The sequence below is a fragment of the Strigops habroptila genome, chromosome 4 (assembly GCF_004027225.2).
Source record: "Strigops habroptila isolate Jane chromosome 4, bStrHab1.2.pri, whole genome shotgun sequence".
Classification (NCBI taxonomy): Eukaryota; Metazoa; Chordata; class Aves; order Psittaciformes; family Psittacidae; genus Strigops; species Strigops habroptila.
The window spans coordinates 44,472,914-44,491,994 of NC_046358.1; the positions used below are offsets into that span (position 1 = coordinate 44,472,914).

The 19,081-nt window shown below is 42.9% G+C and overlaps 1 protein-coding gene across 4 annotated transcripts in view; it reads left to right on the forward strand.

The window, feature by feature from the left end:
• The first annotated feature begins 13,085 nt into the window (after positions 1-13,085).
• SPRED1 (sprouty related EVH1 domain containing 1) overlaps positions 13,086-19,081 on the forward strand; it is a 64,636-nt gene continuing 58,640 nt past the window's right edge. For 3 of the 4 annotated variants that reach the window (XM_030481868.1, XM_030481869.1, XM_030481870.1), the window contains exon 1: positions 13,087-14,822. Coding sequence is in view for 1 of the 4 variants with exons in the window: in XM_030481867.1 (XP_030337727.1) it covers positions 14,791-14,822 (32 nt within the window). In the remaining 3 variants the exon portion in view is untranslated. Of the gene's footprint in view, positions 14,823-19,081 lie in introns of all 4 variants that reach the window. The other variant, XM_030481867.1, reaches the window with a different exon arrangement.

The following is a 19,081-nucleotide window of genomic DNA, read 5'->3' on the forward strand; positions in this document are numbered from 1 at the left end:
AAACCTTTTGTAAGCCATACAAAACACAATAACATTTCTAAAAGTAAAATTGAAAATGTACATGTAAACATATGCATATCTGGCAGTTTGAATATTTGTAACATTTGTTAGAAAAGTAATACAGTGGAGGACAGAAAATTCCTGCCAGGATTCATGACATAGCACTTGAAAACACATACAAGCATAGCAGGCCATACACAATTATTCCTTGAAAGTCCAAGTTAGCTGTTAGAGTCAATGTTAACTACATAAATGCTATACTAATAAAAACCAGCAAAAACATATTTCTAGGTATTGTATCCAAGTTCTCCACTGCAAAATAGAGCAGCTGATCTTTGAAAGCTTGTAAGTACTAAGAGATTTAGCACTAGACCAAGAAAAATGCCCTCCTTGATTTTTTTCTACTAGGTCTTTGTCACAGTTATTCTCTTCCTGGATTTTTAAAAATTTTTTAACAAATTGGGCTTGTTCAGCCTGGAGAAGAGAAGGCTCCAGGGAGACCACATACCAGTCTTCCAGTACCTAAAGGGGCCCTACAGGAAAGCTGGAAAGGGACTTTTTACAAGGGCATGTAGTGATAGGACAAGGGGGAGTGGCATTAAATAGAAAGAGGGTAGATTCAGACTAGGTATTAGGAGTAAGTTCTTTTCTGTGAGGATGGCAAGGCACTGGCACAGGTTGCCCAGAGAAGCTGTGGCTGCCCCATTCCTGGCAGTGTTCACAGTCAGGTTGGACGGGGCTTTGAGCAACCTGGTCTAGCGGGAGGTGTCCCTGCCTGTAGCAGGGGGCTTGGAACTAGATGATCTTTAAGGCCCCTTCCAATCCAAAACATGCTATGATTTTATGAAATACCATTTATCCTGTCAAACAATTAACACCATGAAACACACCACAGCAAAATCTTTCTGATGGTTTCAGGAGATCAGGGCACATAAAAGAGACAATGTGCTGAATGACTGTTTTGCTTGACTCCTCCTCATTGCTGAACATAAACATACTCTCTTTTTCTGTTTTGAAACCTGAAGTGTCATTATACAAGTGCTGCTCAGATGGTATTTCCTATTTTAATAGAAGTAATTACTGTGTTCATTCAGGAGGGCATATCAGTAAAGAGATGTTATCTCAAGACTTCATTGACAGGAATCTAAAAAGACAGAGTCCAAAGAACATCCTCAAAATGTATTTTCTACTGGATGACCCTTTGTACCTCTCCATGTAGTCTGTGTCCTGTGAACAGCAAGTTTCTTTCTAGTCAAGTGACTAGAACTAAAACAAAGGTTATTTGCTTTTCCATTAACAATTGCTCTTGCACACAGGGTGGATTTGATTTCTCTATGAAATAGGTGTCAATCAGCTGCTCTTTTCATTGACTTCAAGAACGTTTTGCTTTTTGATTCTCCCTTGGGCCTTCTAAAATTTCTCAATTTCCCAAAATGCTTTACCAATCCACTTGTACTATGCCCAGTCCTACCATTCTAAATTGATTCATAGCAAGTCAAGCTAAATAACAGTTTCCAGCAATCTCAGATACAAAGCATTTTCAGGTCCATATTTTCTAGTAATAGCAGGAGAATGATCTGTGGTTAACATATTATACTAAAATCAAGAGATGTGGAACCAACTCATGCTCTTAACACAGAGACTCAGAACAACCTTGGGCAAGTCACAGCAAGAAAAAATATATAACACATATCTTCAGGCATATGATCTAAGTGCCCTACTTACAGTCTAGTCTCTCTAATCTTCAGGCAATGGACAAATAATAGTCGTAGGTGCCTCCCATTTCTGTCTGCCAACACTATTGGACTTGCACTCTTTTTTGGCTTATTCTTCTGTGCGCACACTCAACTGCTAGTGCAATGAAGCTCAGATCTTCGAGCCTTGTAGGCACTGACACCAACAGCTTCAAAGCCTGCCAAGTAAATAAAATATTATGTAAGAAAAATAGCTGAAAAGGTTTATTAATTTATAAATGCTTCATTTTTCAGGAATAACTGAGATATGTGTGCATGCATATGTATGCATATCTGTGCACACACACATGTATGTGTGCATGGCTATACGTGTGTGTGTGAATGAGTGTGTGTGTATATGAAAGACAGCTTAAAAATAAGGGCTCTTCATAGACATTTAGGAGAAGATTGATTTAGCAATGGAAGAATTCCACCAAAAACCCAGAGCACATTTCCAGCCATGTGTTCTGCATTGTACTTGTCTGCATTTCCCATCTAGAATGAATAACTGGAAACACTCTGTCAGTACCCCAGATCACAAGAGCAGCGGGATGCTTCTTGACTACCACACATTTCGTAGAGGAGAAAAGGCTGTTTGCTGTAGTGTAAGTCAGATCAGGCTGAAGAGAAGCAATTCTGTCTCTTCCTCCCACACACAGACAATTTACACCTGCACGATTCAGCTGTGCTGAAGCATTTTAATCAATCCCAGAAAATCAAGAATAGGGTTCTAAATCCCCTTCTTCTCTTATAGAGATCAGAGATGTAGGAATGTCAGATCATATGTGTTGCAGCTTGTGTGTACAATGGAAAGAATTAAAAATAGTTTCTAAAACCTGACTAAATTTTTTGTGTATTTGTGAATTGGATTTAGTCATTACATTAACTGAACACTGCTCTTTGTACAGCAAATACATGTACTTTGTTATTCACAATGGAAGATTTATTTTTTTTTTAACTTTACAGAATGTGGAGGCTAAGATGAAATATGTAAAGCATTACTATTATCCATGATTCATTGACAACAGGGCAGTTTTTGTCCGTACTTCAGAAATGGTGTTTCCTGCAATAGTGCCAACTAAGAATAAGAGCCCATTTTTCTAAGCACTATGGAAACAGAATAATCTTAAAACTAGCCCTACCTCAAACAGTTTACAATCTAAGAAATGAGAGAAAGCAGATAGTAGGTGTTAGTTTAGTCTTTATGTCTTGCCTTGTATACTGAAACTGTAAAGAATTATATAAATTGTTGCTAGTTCTGATGCTGCTTTGTGATTTGCAGATTAAACTGAAACAGTAAGCATGGTTTCTGCCTTACTGTTCCAAGATGTATTTGAACTTGTGGATCTGAATGAACCTGGTGACTTTCTTTCTCACAAAGGCCTTTAGTTTTACTTTCATAGTTTTTATTCAAACTTGGATGAAAGGGGAGACAAGCTGTAGGTTTTCTAATACCTTCCAATCTGAATTCTAAATCAAACGAAGCATCAAAATTAGATTATACTTCTTTATACTTCATCTGAAAATTAATATGGTTTATTTGACCTTAATTGTTCTGAAGTCGTTAAAATGCTCTCATATAAACTAATGAATTGCCCGCAAATCTTAGCAGTCTTAGAGAACAGGGGGAACTTCAACGGACTTCAAATAGCTTCAAAGCCTTGAATGAGGATTCTAATCTCTGAAAAAAAAAAAAAAAACAAAAAAAACAAAACAGTTATCCTATCTCTGTTTCTTCTGTTTACAAAATGCATCTTAAAATCTCATTTAAAAATGCATGCAGGAGCAATGGTCTCCATGTCACCTTGCAAAAAGCAGATGTTTCTCATCAAATATTGAAATCAAAGCACCAAGCTGGACAGAGGCAGCTAGTGGACCTCCTCTCCACTAACCACTGCTCTTGGGATCGGTCTTATTTGCATGTGAATGGATGTAGATGTCACAGAAAACATCTGTGGTTATGAGGTGGACTGCCAAAGCAAAGTCATCACAAGAGGAAGATATTGCACCAGAAAAACTGGATAACTTTGAGGACTGGAGTTACAGAAACTAAGTGAAATTCAAAGGCCAAAATCAAGCACTCAGAAACTAAGAACCTAATTTTTTCTATAAAATCTAAGGCCTCAGTTAGAGGCAACTGGGAAGGAAAATTACATGTATGAGTTAATTGGATACAAAACTATTTGAACTACCAATCTGCTATAAGCAATGAAAGAGAAATACTGTATCAGAGGCATGGAAGGATTAATACCATTAGTGCAGAGCCCTGACAATACCTCACATGAACTATTCTGCATAATCACTGCATTTTTTGTTCAAGAAGGATGAATTCAAGCTGAAGTCGTTGCAGAGATGGGCTATTCAACTGGTTTTTAAAATGGAGAGCCTGGCATATGAGAATAAAATGGAAGACTATGATCTGGTTCCTCTAGAATATGTGGACTGATATAACGGACTATAAATGTATCAAGAGGGAAATTAACTATTTAAGCTAGCAGACGGTGCTGTCATGAGAACACGTGGGTATAATCTTATCATGATAATTTTAGGCTGGAAATCAGGATGTTTTCTCCTAATTAGGGAATGAAGACAGAGATCGGCTTCCCACTGTGAGTATGGAGGACAAACAAGTTGGGTTGTTCTAACATGAAGTTTGGTCACTACAGAAGAAATATTATGTAACACAGGTGCTCATGTCAGCACAGCCACAAACGTCAACATCTTGCTCCGTATTACTTTACAGAATATTCTTAGCTTATCTAATGCAAAACTTCATTTTTAAATTGGTGTTTCACTACACGGACTGAAACCTTTAAAATTTATCTATATACCCAATCCACACTGAATTCATGCAATTAAATTATTTGGGTTAAAACATTGGGAACTCCAGTATTTTTTCCACAAAATTATTTATGTGAGCCCTGCTGTGCTGTGGAAGAGAAAACTTTTTAGTCAGCCATCTATAAAAGGCTGTGATATTATTCTTAATAACAGTGCTTTTAAGGGCCCCAAGAAGACAGCATCTTAGTTCTTTCCTACTTGGTATGTTTACCATCCATTGTATAGAGAACATGGGTGTAAATGTTACTGTATAAAGAAATTTGTTAGTTTTATTGTTTACACCCTGGAGATGTCAAAATATTCCTAGACAGCTGGTAGAGCAGTGATTTAATGAGAAATAAACAACACTGAAATACTTAGTTACTGAAAGTAACTAAGAAATTATTTTGATGCATTTGCCTCTAAACCTGTGTGTCTGTGACCTTCGCACCAACAGCTACTGCTCTAACATCTGATAGACCACAGAAAGCTTCAACGTCTTTTCCATTTTTAGCTGCCTGTGGCATCTCAAAATAATTATTTTCACCATTGATATCTAATTTATTCCTTGGGAAAGTAGTGGGAACGAAGCAAAAATACTGAGTCCACCCTTTTTCCGATGGATTTAGTGTGTCCTTTTTCTTTATAATTCAGCTCTGAGATCTGAGACTACCTTTTTATGGTTCACAAGTTGTTGTAATCAGTTTGGCTGCAGGCCCAAAAGCAAGCTGTGTGACTCAGTGACAGTTGCAATCAGTGCAACCAGGAAAAAGACAAAGAGCTGACACATTCGGAACCCACAGCAATGGATGAAAATGTTCGGAGAGCTTTTCATGAAGTCTATTGGTTGGAGAGCTTTGGATTAATCTGTTGTTTAAAATATTAAATACTATTACCAAGGAACGTATATACAGCATCTAATCCTGCCAATTTTTTATTTAAAGAGTGTTACAATTCTCACAATAAAACGTTTCCCTGTGTTGCTGTGCATTACAAGACTTTAGGAAATCTTGTGTTTGACTACCGGCAGCATGTTACACTGTCCTAAAGCTGCAGTGTGGCCAAGAATGCGCTTAGCTCTATCCATGTGCTTAACTCTCAGAAACATCAGTGACATTTAAATAGGGGCTAGGAAGCAAATACTTTGATTTAAGCACGACCATTTACCATTTCAGAGCCTAACACATTATCATGAAAAATAACAGGTTTCCAATCTGGGATTTGAAGACTGCTTTGAAATCAAAGATCCTACTCCAGTAGAAGGTACCTAAAATGTTTCTTCCTATAAATGATAAAATCCCCTGATACAGATCTCTTGTGTAAATTCTTTCACAGGCATTTTGATAGCATTTGTGTGATCTGCTCGGGAAAGCAACCAGGAATCTATGCTAGCTAAACACTGTAGGGAGGAGTTGACTGTAGGGTGAGCTGCAGCCGATGTCCAACAGTTACACCTGTGCTGCCATTTCTGCGAAGAAAGCAAAAATGCACAAAGAACATGAGAACAAGTTAAAGATATCCTGGATAGCTCCAACTTATGTAATAGTACTCCCACTTTCTCTGCTAGCAATTCATTGCTTCTTCATGAACAGGAATGTACTTAAAAGTCACCCACAATCACACATATGAATACAGTCCCACTCGTTTGCACATTTGTATAGCAATTCCTACAATATTACCTTGTATCGAGCAGCTTAAAAATGAACTTTTAAGGAAGAACATACAATACACATTTTAAATAGCCCTGGGAACTTGGCAGATACATCAGCAAGAACTATGGCACATCCTCCTGTCACAAAGAGCCTTTGGTTACATAAAATTTGCCAGATTGGCTCAGATTAGTTGTCCATCGAGTCTTGAATCCTGTTTTCGAAGGTGACAAGTACCAGATGCTTAAGAGGCAGGTGCAAGAAACCCCCATACTGAACACTTATGTAATAGAGAGGGTTCTTCCTAAAATCAGGCAGTTGGTGGGTGGCTTATGCTTCACAGCAGGAGAGTTTATAATGCCGTGAAATGTTTATCTTCGTTATGTAACCGTGGATGTGATTACCCATCTACAGTCAGCTCGGGCAAAAAGTGCCACCGGGCTTTTAATAAACACTGCTAATCAGGACCTTGTTTTATTTCTCAGCTGAGAGACATCAGAGCAATTCAGGATCTGGGAGACCCTGGAGTATGATAGCAGTTTGCTAGACTGATCATTTTTTAAAGTATAAAAAGCGCTCATAAGTAGAGTTCGTTTAGCCATCTAAAAGTTGGGTGTCTGCTCTAAGCCAGTTGCTGAACCTGAGATATATCCTAGCCTGAGTGCCGATACCTAGAAGCAGTGAGTTTCTAGGCTTACACATGATGAGCTTGAATTAGGGAAGTAAGCATGAGGCCTTTTTGCTTCAAGACTTTCTTGGGCAAAGGAAAAATCTCTTAGGCAATTGGAAATAAAAATAGCCCAAATCTGAAGCACACTACAATTCTAAAATAATATTCATAATCTCCATTACTTAAGAAGAAACACAGTGATTTTTTAAATAGAAGTATGAATTTGCTTTGTAGTAAAGGAGGAGGAATGGAAACATACAGTATAAATACCAAAAAACCTTCCATACTGGATGCTTGATTTTTAAATTGGTTTATTAGTTGCTGTTTTAAATTTTTACTCTCCTTCCTTGAGTTAAAGTTTTTCTACAAAAAGCAGCATGCTCGTATAAAAATTAACTGTATTTGTTTGATGGTATAATCATGCCATTAGTTAATTTAGCACAACTCTGTGTGGCTCCTATAAATAATGGCATATACAGCTTAGTTGTCACACTGCTTTGCGGCACAAGCCCATTTGCAGGAAAAGAAACAAGCACAATGCAGAAAGTCTCAGATTTTAGCACTCTTTTCAATTAAACGAGTTCAATAAAATGGCAATAATAAGCATGGTGGAAGAAGATATAGGAGTAACTGGGTGCCTGAAGCGGTGCAAGGCAAGTTCTCTCTTTGCAACCCTGGTACCGCTCAGTCTATTTTTTAAAGCAAAGACTAAGTGCAACATTCACTTGCACTCGAGCTAACACTCCATTCAGACCTTGCATATCGATTTCTGACTCCCTTCTGCTTCTATTGGAATGTAAAAGCTTGAGAGAATTCTGTATCCGTTTGAATCTCTGAGGCACCTTTAAAAATATAGTGGATACTTCCATTCTCATTTCTAGAAGCGAGAGAAATCAGGGTCCCATAGAAGTCCTCCCATGGAAGTTGAGAGATGTAGGAACCTACTTCCTGGTGGCTGAACATATTAAACAGATGTGTAGATTCTCCTTCTTCATTTTGCTGCAAAAGAAACAGGTTTGCTTTAACTCCCTGCAGTGGAGGGTTGCAACTAATGTCCCAGCTCTGCCCTGAAATTCATTAAAAGTCTGCATCCAATTGACCACAGCCTCTTCGCTGAAATCTCTTCAATTACTTTGCAAGCTCTTGTTCAATCGTTACCATACCCCACCAATTTTCAAATGAACCGCCAAAGATCGCACAACACAAGGGTGGCAGGGCTGGGAGGAGAACCAGAACTGCTGACAGGTCATTCTGTGCTTGGAGCATTAGACCACAGTTTCCCCTAGACGACACATTTCTGCATATGAAACAGAAATGTGTATCCAGTTCCTATTTTATATAGACTGAAATGACTGCAATGAATCTGCCCCCAGCTGCTGGCCAGCAGGCACCACTGTAATTTCTGAGCATATTTGGGACTTTCCCTTTGGAGGATCCTGGGGCCTGATTTTCTAGTGACTATTGATAATAACAGGCCAAAAAGTACAAAAATGAAACATGAAAGTTTATGTTGAATTTAGAATGACATTATTTTGCATGTTCGTCACAGAATATTTACCACTTAACATAATCACTAGCAAACATATGAGACTGCACTCATTTCTGGTGTACTTAGATTGCCTGTTTTCTTCCTTTTATTTACCCAAGTTTTGCAGTATTTTACCAAGCCCCACTTTAGGTTGGCCAACTCACACTGCCTCCATAAAAAGCAGTTTTGCACTGCCACCATTTTCTTGCTCCCCCTTCCCTGTTATCCATTCTTGGGCAAGCATGGTTGTTTATCTAGTTGCATGGTTAACTGGAAATACTGAAAGGCTAATCAGTTTTTATTTCCCATGCTAGTTTTAATCTGGGTGACTTTCCCAGTACAGTTCATTGCTCAACACACAAATATTTGGGCCACCTAAAGTGCAAGATAGGGAAGGGAGCAGAGTAGGAGGAAGGTGAGGCTGCTTCTCTCAGTGGCAATGCTGCCCTAGCTAGCCATACTCTAAGGCATATAAGGTATCACAAAATCTGAACATATGTGTATCCCAAAACATCCTGTGAGCATGCTCAAAAAGGCTAGAATGAAGTTACTGAACAACTGATACCACAGATCACCGTGATTGCTGTGCACATCAGCCACATTGGCCACATCAAAGGTACAACAGCTGACACATCTGAAAACACGTGATGTCCCCCGCATCCTCCCACCTGGGTCTCCACTTTTCCAGCATACACAGCATACATTTCCAACACATAGCAGCAATTGCTAGCATTTTTGTATCTCTCATAAATAGTTCTAGGTTGTTACAAATCACTAACTGGAATGATTTATGAAACTGATATTCTGATAAGTTAGCTCCATCTGAAATACACTGGAATTGAGAAAAATTTGTCTCTAATGTGGTTTTGTATCTTGCTGGAAAATATTTTTTGAGACAGTAGTATCAAGTAGGACAGACAACTTTTTTATCTTGTGTGCAATAACAGGATTCCTGGTTAGAACCTCACAAAATCTGACTTTGGTGAAATAATAATCTAGATTTAACCTGCTCAGTTTAGCTAAATCCTTATTAAGATGTGTGTAATGACCACCCAGCATCTAACTCCCACTAGGATTCTGAATGAAAGCTATTATAGAAGAAATTCCCAAATGACCTCTAGTAATTTTCCTCAAAATGGCAGAACATCCATCCGACCTTCATTTTTCGTAAATTTATCATTAGTGTCTGGATAAAAATAGAAGCATCATTGTGTTTTGTGGAGGCAGAGTTCAAAACTTTCATATTTAGGAGTTAAAACCTCAACTGAGAATTGGTCACTTAAGCTCTGCAATGACCAACTAATCTGGATGTCATTACTTAACTTCCACTGATCCTACAAGGCATTTTAAGATGTGAATGCAATGCTGAGAAGAATTATGCAACTTAACCCCCCTCATAGCTCTTCTAGACATAATCCTTCTGCCACAGACTGTGGCCTGCTATTCCATGGCCGCTCCTGACAACCTCTGTTGTCAGAGATGTTCACAGCCGCACACAGAACCATTTCACGAAATGGTGAATAAGCATATTGGGCCAAATGTACACTGGTTCTACACTCAGCAGAATTATATGAGAAATGCTTTAGTCCCACTTTGTCAAGCAAAGATGTTTTGTAACATAAAGGAGACTGCTGCCTCATCATAATTACTCCTGGTTAACTGAGCATTTTTAAGACTAGTGTTAGTCACAGAAGGACAAATGCTGATGAGTTTGGGATGCATTCATGTGTGAAAATGACAAAAAAAGAGAAATTGAGAAAACAGATTTTTATTTTGCTTACATAAGATTTCTTCTCGTATGTTACATGGCTTCCTAATTACATACATTGCCTTCATTGTCCTTTAGAAGTAACTGTTGCCTCCCCATTTCTCACTTACAAGGGTCTCTGGAAGCAAACCAGAGAATATTTGCACCTCAGAGGTCCACAGCTATCAAAATCTTACAACGGGGCAATGGCATTGACATATAAATTAGTTTTTGTAAAGTGTAACTAAAGTAGGCTTTGGATGTAGGAAAACAGCAAAAGCAATGTAAAAAAATTATGATTTTTAACCACATTTGCCCCATTCTGTACTGGGCCTATCCTGTCTTTAGCTAAGGAGTCATCCGTGTACCCACACCAGAAAGTGAGTATACCTCAGTACCGCTAGTGAAAAGGACTAGTACCTTTCCTTTTAGAGGTATCTTTTCCAGGTCATCTAGAGGAAGGCCAGATTTCAATTCGGGACACTTAAATCATACAGAAAGCAAAGAGACATGGAATGTACAAAGGAAGACAAGACCCCAAAACATGTGGTGCTTGGGACACAAAGTGGTCATTTGTCTAAGGTTTCTGAATGGTGTCACCCATGCCTAGCCCGCTTCTGCCTTGTTTGCACAGCCAGGGTTCACACATATTCCTGAAATAAACCATTTGCACTGAAAACATCTGATCATTTATTTCTGCTCAAAAAAACTCCCAAACCTGAAAAACAAAACCAGCCCTGAAACAACCTGCTGCTGGCCAAAGGACAACAATGCTCCAGGATTGTGTTCCCCCATCTTTCCAACCTGGGCAGAGGTAAACAAACAAACAGGGTTTGTTCAAGACTTGTGCAGATTTTCCGTCCTCTTTATGATCTTTAAGCGAAGGGAGATAAACTGCTTGCAACATCTCTGCTGCACGTACTGCAGCACGAGACTGCTTGCAGAAGTTGAAGAGCCACAGGTGAAGAAGCAGTGGATCCTTCTCCCCTTTCCTCCTCCACGCAGACAAATAAAAGGCGCAGTTTTCAGCTGACAACTGAATACACATTTTATTGTTAATAAAGACACTCATAAAAACCTTAAGGAGACTGAAATTATTTGAAACTATTTATGATATATTACAAAACAGCTCATTTTATTGAATTGCCATGATGAAAATAACTTTTACATGAAACATATTTAAGGAATTTAAGGAAATCCACCCAGATTAATGGTCTGTCTTGTCATCATTGTGTCTTTTTTATCAGGTGCAGTGAATAGAGCTATGCCACCATCTGACCAAATGAGCTGATTCTTGAGCATTCTTGTACAGGATCGTATTAATCAAATTATATTAATAAAGCCATTAGCTTACTGAATTACACATTTCAACTTTGAAGACAGCAGAAAATTAGAATTAAATTAGCAGGAAGTCACACTACCAGCCAGTCACAAGACAGGAAGTTCTCTGAAAGGATTCTCACTGTTAAGGAGAATAACATGTCCCCACAGCTGATTTTCAAAACACTTGAGGGGGTCCTATCAAATACTCCATTTGATTCACATGAATTGTAGAATAGCATAAAAATGGGTTGGTACTGTATTTTTAGTATTGGGATGAGATTGTGCCATGAATAACCGATCCATTTTTGGAGTTTTTACAGAACAATTCGAAATTTTCCTCTCGAAGCCTCCCAAATAAGGAAGCCAGCTTTATTACTGCAGGTTCGAGATGTGTGCTGCTTGAAACACGCTATAGGGCCTTTATTGTAAAGAGAGAGCATGAGAGCTGTTTTTTACTGTAATTGTTATGTCTATGGCAGAACTCTTTTGTAGAAACATGGAATTTCGATCCATGGGAATGGCAACAAATGTAATATCTAGAAATTAAACATGCCTTTTCTTGCCTGCTATCTAAGATAAAATCAGATGTATGTTTAAAATCCTGACTGAAACTGTATATGCTTTTTCCTCACTGAAGCATTTTCTTACCGCTTTCAATCACAGGAAAAGGAAGTCTTCAAGAAAAGTCTTTGGACACCATTAAGACCCATAGACAAATTGGTACTTTGAAACTTAGGTGAAAGGGAAGAATTTCCTTAATAAATACCCTTGGTAAATGCAATACGACCCTGCTTCTGCACATTCAGATGACTCAAGTTTGTAGTCTGGCCTACAATGACATGAGGCACTGCAGGTTCCCTTGAAAGGGTGAAAACTCCTTCTCCTGATTTCCCATGGTCCAGTTCTCTTCCTTGGGCAAAGCAGCCAACCCACGGAAATGTGGGAAACAGTCATGTTAGTACTGCCAAGGGAATATTGCCCCATCTTTTGCAGACAGGAAGAGAGAACAGCTCATCCCTGTGCCTGTGGCACCACCAGAGTTGGGAAGAAATCCCACAGTTACAGGAAAAAAACAGAATGGGACTAGCGTTGACAGAGAAGGCGCACAGAGAGCAGCTGTGAAAAAGTGAGCAAGTGCACCGGGGATAATGAATGTGCACCACAGAAGTGATGTCTCTTATAGTAGCGCCACAATATTTTACTCCATAAATTTCGGACAATGAGATGTATCACTTGGCAAGCATGCATGCGAAGACTAGGCAGGAAGAAATCAAAATCAAACCGACAGACAAAACCACAATATAATCTTTTATTATAACCTAATTTACTTGATGGTCTGACTCATGATTTTCAAGTCCTTGGGGTTTGCAGCACTGTTCCACTTCTCCATCAGATCAAGCAGTCCATTTACCTTCTAAGCTACCGAAAAAGGATTTGGGCTTGGTTGCTACCGCTTATTTCACTGCTTACAGGGTGCAACTACAAACGTTTCAGTTTCAGCGCGTACTTAGCGAGGGGCCAGGTCAGGGATTTGTACACACCCCCATGCCATCACCCGCCCAGAACCGCGCTCAGACTTCCAGAGTTAGGGAACTCGTTACGGAACGGCTCCCTCCTCTTCCAAGGGGCGCCGGTGACCCGCGCACCGCTCCTTCAGGGGCGTACGCTACCACCCTCACACGGCGCCACTCAGAGCAGCGCAGATCCCGGTAACGTGCCCGCACCTCCTGGTTCGCCCGTCCACCCGCTTCCCCGGCGCACGGCGGGCTGACGGAGGCGACACCGGCACCAGCTACCGGTAACGGGACACGGGGTTCCGACTCGTCAGACCCCGCGCTCCCCAGGGGCTACCGCACGCTTCAGCTTAGAGAAGTAGTTAAGAGTGGAAGCCCACTCCGCAAGCAGAGGCCCGCCGGTGCTCTGCCGCGCCTGCCCCGACCACCCTCGGCACCTCCGGGCCGGGCCCCCGACCTCGCCACACCCCGAGCCCGCCCCGGTCCGGTCCGCAGCGGCGGCCCCAGGCGTCTAGGCAGCCCCGGGCCCAGCTGGCGACGGCGGGCCAGCTCGCGTATCCCTCCGCGGCGCCGTGCGTGCGTGCGGCGGCGGCCGCTGCTCGGGAAGCGCGTGAGGCAGCGCCGCGGGGAGAGAACTACTTTCAGGAAACTCGAGCGCAGGGCAGCGGCGGGCGCCGCGGGGAGGGCGATGGCGCGGGCGCGTCCGGCGCGGGCGCAGGGTCAAGGGGATTACTTTCTTCCCCTCGCTCTTCCCTCTTCTCCCTCCTCCCTTTCCCCCCTGGTTATTTTGGATCAAGCTGTGGCGGCGGAAGGAGCTTGAAGTCAACGCTTCCGCCCAGTTTTCCTGTGAGGAGGCGGAGGCGGCTGCGAGGAGCCGAGGCGGCCGCTAATGGAGTTGCTGCCGGGGTGGGAGCGCGGCCGCTGAACTTCCCCGCGGGCTTCCTCCCTGCCCTGCCCCTCGTCCTGCGGCCGGGGCTCCTCTCTGGCCCTGGCAGCTCCTCTCCCCACAGCTCCCCGCTCCGCTCCTCACACAAACAGCCGTGACGCATCCTCCCTCTCCTCCGTCCCCCCCCCCCCCTTCCCACCCCCGGGCTGGTTTAAAACGCCTCCCTCCCCCCGTCACCAGCCTTCTCCTTGGGGCCGGCTCGTCCTCCCTCCGCAGTGCTCGGCGTCGCTTCGGAGGGGGTGGGAGAGCCCAGCCGAGCCGCTCGGCCCCCCTCTCCTCCTACCCCCCCCCCCCCCGCCCCGCGCCTGCCCCGGCCTGTGGCGGCTCCGGTGTCTGGAGGAATTTCTGCCGCCGCCTGCCCCGGTTGGGCGAGGGAGGCGGCCGAGCAGCAGCAGCAGCAGCGGCGGCAGCAGAAGGAGGAGAGCAGCAGCAGTAGCGAAGGCGGCTGCAACGGGAGATGAGCTGCAGCGGGAGGACGGTGCGGTGCAGCTTTTTGCGGCGCGGAGCCTTCCCTCGTCTCTGCCACTCTGTCCCCCTTTAACTGGAAGCAGCTCAAGAGCAGAAGATCGTGGTTGTTGGTGCTGTTTCCACCACTGCCTTCACCACCATCATCATCGTCATCTCTGCAGACAGGGGAAATACGCTCCAGCGCCGGACAACAGGATTTCGTGTTTCCAGGATAAAGATCGCTCTCCCCACCGTTTTCCCCCCTCCTCCCCCCCCTTCTCAGCGCTGCCCGGGCCCTGGCCGGGGGCGGCAGCCCGGGGGGGTAACAATGGTGAAGTTTCTGGTGAGTTCTGGCTGCGCCCTGGCTGCGTCGGTGCTGCTCCGTCTCCCTGTCGGATCGCGGTGAGGAGAAAATGAGCGAAGAGACGGCGACTTCTAACAACGAGTAAGCGGCCGTTCCCCCCGCTCGCCGCGGCGGTGGCTCCCCCCGGGTTCGGGATGGGGATCGGGATGGGGCCGGGGCTCGGCGCGTCCCCCGGCTCCGCGCCCGCGGGGGCCTTTCCCCGCGCACGTACGTGTCCTGGCCTCCCCCTGCGCGTACTGCGCATTTCTGCTCGCGTCCATGGAAGCCCTGAAGCTCCCTCTTTGTGAAGGGGCTTGGTTTAGAAGGGCTGCGAGCCGGCGGCCAGAAAAGCGTGCTTTAATTAAAGCCTGGTAGAAAACGGTGCAGGTAACGACGGTGTCTCGGGGGAAGGGGAAGGGTTTCGAATGCCCAGAAAGGTATCGGCACGTACCGCCTCTGATAATAATCCTATTACTTGTAGATATTTCACATGGAAACTAGTGTGTGGGAGCTTCATCCTGCAGGAAACTGCTCCTGAATTTTAATTGGATGAGTCAGTCAGTGTAAATACAGCTTAAACCTACCCTAAAGCATTTTTTTTTTTCCCCTTTTAATAAGCATTTGGGATTTTAATTCTTTATTTTTATTTTATTTTTTTGTAAGAGGAAGGGGACAGTTCAAGGCTTTCAGTATTTTTAGTGTGACTGGTTTGGAGGAAATCCAGAGAATGCGTGTATGTGCGGCTGTATACCCCTGCATGTAGTCTGTCTTTGAAATACGTTTTGGGTCGGAGGAAATAAATGCTTGTCAGGAAACATCCAAGTTCTTTATGGCGTTGAAGAACGAATATGAAGTATTTCGAAACTTTCTCTGCGATCGGGACGTTTAAGGTCGGTCCCTGCAGTCTCCGAGCCTTAGCGTTACGACTTGCGGTGCCGGCGTTAGCTCGGGCCGATTTTATGAATGATGCGGGTGGTGGCCGCGGCCATGGCGGAGCGGAGGCAGCCCCGCGCCCGTCGTTGGTGTGTCTGGGCGGCAGCGGGCGCCGAGCGGCTCCGCGGCGGGAGCGCGGCGCTGCCCGCTTCGCTGCCTTCGCCAGTACAGCCTGCCCGGCTTCCCCGGCGCTCCCCGAAGCGCGGCGGCCCGGCCCCGGGGGAGCAGTGCGGGCAGGGGCAGCGAGGCGCGGGGAGCTCCGCGCTGCCGCTCGTGGAGCAGGGCGCGGGGCGGGCCGGGCGGGAGCTGCTGCGGCGCCCGCGGGGCCGGGAGCGGGGAGCCGGGGCCGCCGCCATGTTTCCTTTTTTGTGAATCGCTCTCATTTGCATACCACAATCTCCATTCATAAAAAAAAAATAACAAAAAAAAAAAACAAAAAAAAAAACACCACCCTTGCCGTCATCGCGGCTGACCTGCGGCAAAACCTGCCCTGCAGAGTGCCCCGAGCTGCTGCTCCGGTGCGGGGAGCCGCCCGCGGCCGGCGGAGGAAAGTCTCCAGGACCGGCAGTATTAATATGTGCTGCTCGCTGGTTGTTGACACAGTTATGTGGGAAATATCAGCTCGGGGAGGTGCTGGGAGCACGTGATCCGCTCCATTCATAAAATACCTGGCTGTCCATTCACAGTGCAGCACAGCCTCTGCATTCAGCAGCCCCGCGGATCAGACCTGCACGGGAAAGGAGAGGAGCCAGGCCGGCAGGCGCAGCGGAGAGGGCGGCAGAAAGAGGGCTCATGGCTGCGAGCAGGGGAGCCCACAGTAAAGATGGGGGGTGGGCATTTTCATGGTGTGTGTTTGTCCTTTTCCTGTAAAGGAGCATTAGTTCGGAAGCGCCTTCTCGCTGTGCCGTCTAACATTTAAGCAGGGAAGAGTTTTATTCATAAAACGCTGAAATATTTTCCCCTTCAGAAACACTGCCTCAAAAACAAAATATTGAAGATCATAGTCATTATTGTGAACATGTTTTCAAGACAGTATGTTAATACATTTTGGGCAATTTGCATTTTATTGGACAATACCGTCTTATATCTGCAAGATATCAACAGTGTAGGAAGGAAGTCAGTCGTACCAAATGAGACATATGAAAATACTGCCTGTTATAAAATGCAGGTAACAGTGAAGACAACGAAATTGATAGAAATCAGCAACGCAGTTGTGGTTTGGTTTGAGGTTTTTTTTTCCCTGTTTGCTTTGAGGATTTTGCAGCAGATTAGCTATCGCCATTTCTCCTTAACCTATGCCGTAGCTGAAGAAACCTCTGAAATAACAGAGAAATATTTTGATATGGCATAAACTGTTTAGAGGTCAGTGTATTAACTTTGATTTAAAATATTTTTAAAATTAAAAATTAAAAATAAACCCAACAAATTGAATGAAACTTGGTGATGAAGCATCCCTGAAGCAGACAATGTATTTGTTTGATGTAACTGTTTTGTGGTTGCCAGTGTTAAAAGTGTTCACTGCTCATGAATACACTATTTCATTATCTTAACAAATTACACTAAGGTGATTCTTAGTTATACATTTATGGAGTGGAGAAGGCTTTGTTGGTAGTGCAACCTAAGCAAATACCTTAAAGATTACTAATCTTTACTCAAAATGAGAAAGGAAACTCACGTACAGTATTTGGTTTGGGTTAATTCAGTGTTGTTATATAGCTGAATGTGTATAACCTTACAAAGCACTATAAACAGTGCTTTTTCTCAGCTAATAGATTCTTTTAACTTCGATTATGAGAATATCAGAAGAAAAATAAGAAAAATATCGCTCTTCTGTTTCAGTTGTCCTTTTTTTGACAGCATTTTTGGTGAGGCCAGAGTCGTCATTTCTCTTTGGTTGATTTTGCACGTAGCACAAGTGTGTCACTTGAAATTACCGGGAAATATGCTCGAAACTCCAAATAAACCATTTGTGAAAATAGAGCAGATCTACCAACTGAGATTCATCATATATTAAAAGTTCACTGTGTTTAATTTTATCAGTATAATTGGCGACATCAGTGGCCTTGAATTCATTAGCAAATCTCTTGGCATGTAAGGGCAAATATGGGTACTTTGCAATGCATTTTGTGTTGTGGTGGCTACTGGGAATATTCTGGTAATTGAGCATTATTCTTTGTTTATAAAACTTCATTTTATGGAGTAAGATATAAATATTTGCAGTGTCTACAGTTTGACCTCAGCTAATAATATTAGATTCTCACTCGTGGTGGAAAAGATTAATTAAAAAAGCTGTATTAAGGACTACTAGGTTTCTTATCAGCCATGAACATGCGGAAGGCAGCCTTATAAAAAATTATGATTGCCATGAATGACTCCTCGTTGGTGATTTTCGCACAGTTCTTGTATTTTTTTTTTTTTGTATTTGTCAGTTAGGTATTAGTTAAATGAGAGTATTTCTGTACCTCCAGATAATTTTACCTCCCCCTTTTGCCCCCCCAGTGGTGTTCTTCAGTCAGTGTGGTCAGCACAAATGTGAACACAATGTGGTGTTCACAAATACTGACAGTTTTTAAATGAAGGAATTAGTGGGATTTGTGGACTTGTGGGTCAAATTGCTGTTCATGCAACTTAACATAACAATGTCAAAGCAGGCAGGTCAGCAAGCACTGTACCAAAATTCCTAATTTGGTGGCAGGTTTTATTGCTGTCTATAAATGTTACTGAATTTCACTGTTAGGTGAAACAGAATGATTGTTACATTACGTAGTCCCTGTTCAGCAGGGATGAATGATGACAGACTTAAGATGGAGTCTGAGATGCTGCTATTGAAAAGTAGGAGCGCTGCTTTATTGGCTTGTTTACTTTCCTCTGTATTGCAGGTGGCCTCTTTCTTTTTTAGGGAATGCTTTTGCTCTTGAATTATATTCAGAGTTGGTTTTATGTACTGTGTTTTTACAGATTCAGACTGTCATATGCTAATGGTTTTGCTACATAAATATAGGTAATCTTATACTCATTTTCCTAGATAATTAAAAGAGGTTATAAATTAAAGAAACACAGAGTATATACTAATGCTGTGTGTCTAACAGCCTCTGGATTATGGTGTTATAAATATCCTCAGTGTTGATTTCAAAAGTAAAGCTGAACTTTAAATTTTTAAAATACTTGATATCTTCATGTCTTCCTTCAGTATTTATGAAAATACTGTTTATGCTTCATTTATGCTTCAGAACTACTTGTATTAAATGCCTAAATACTGAAAGATGAAAGTGAAATATGGCGGAAAGTAAAGCCAACTAGTTTGGTTTTATTAGTTATGGGAGGGTTTTAACACTTTTCAGCAGGCTAATTTTCTTTCTGCTATTTAGGGCATATCTGTAAACTTTGGAATTCTTCATCCCTTCATGTAATTTGTAAAGAGAGGGCAG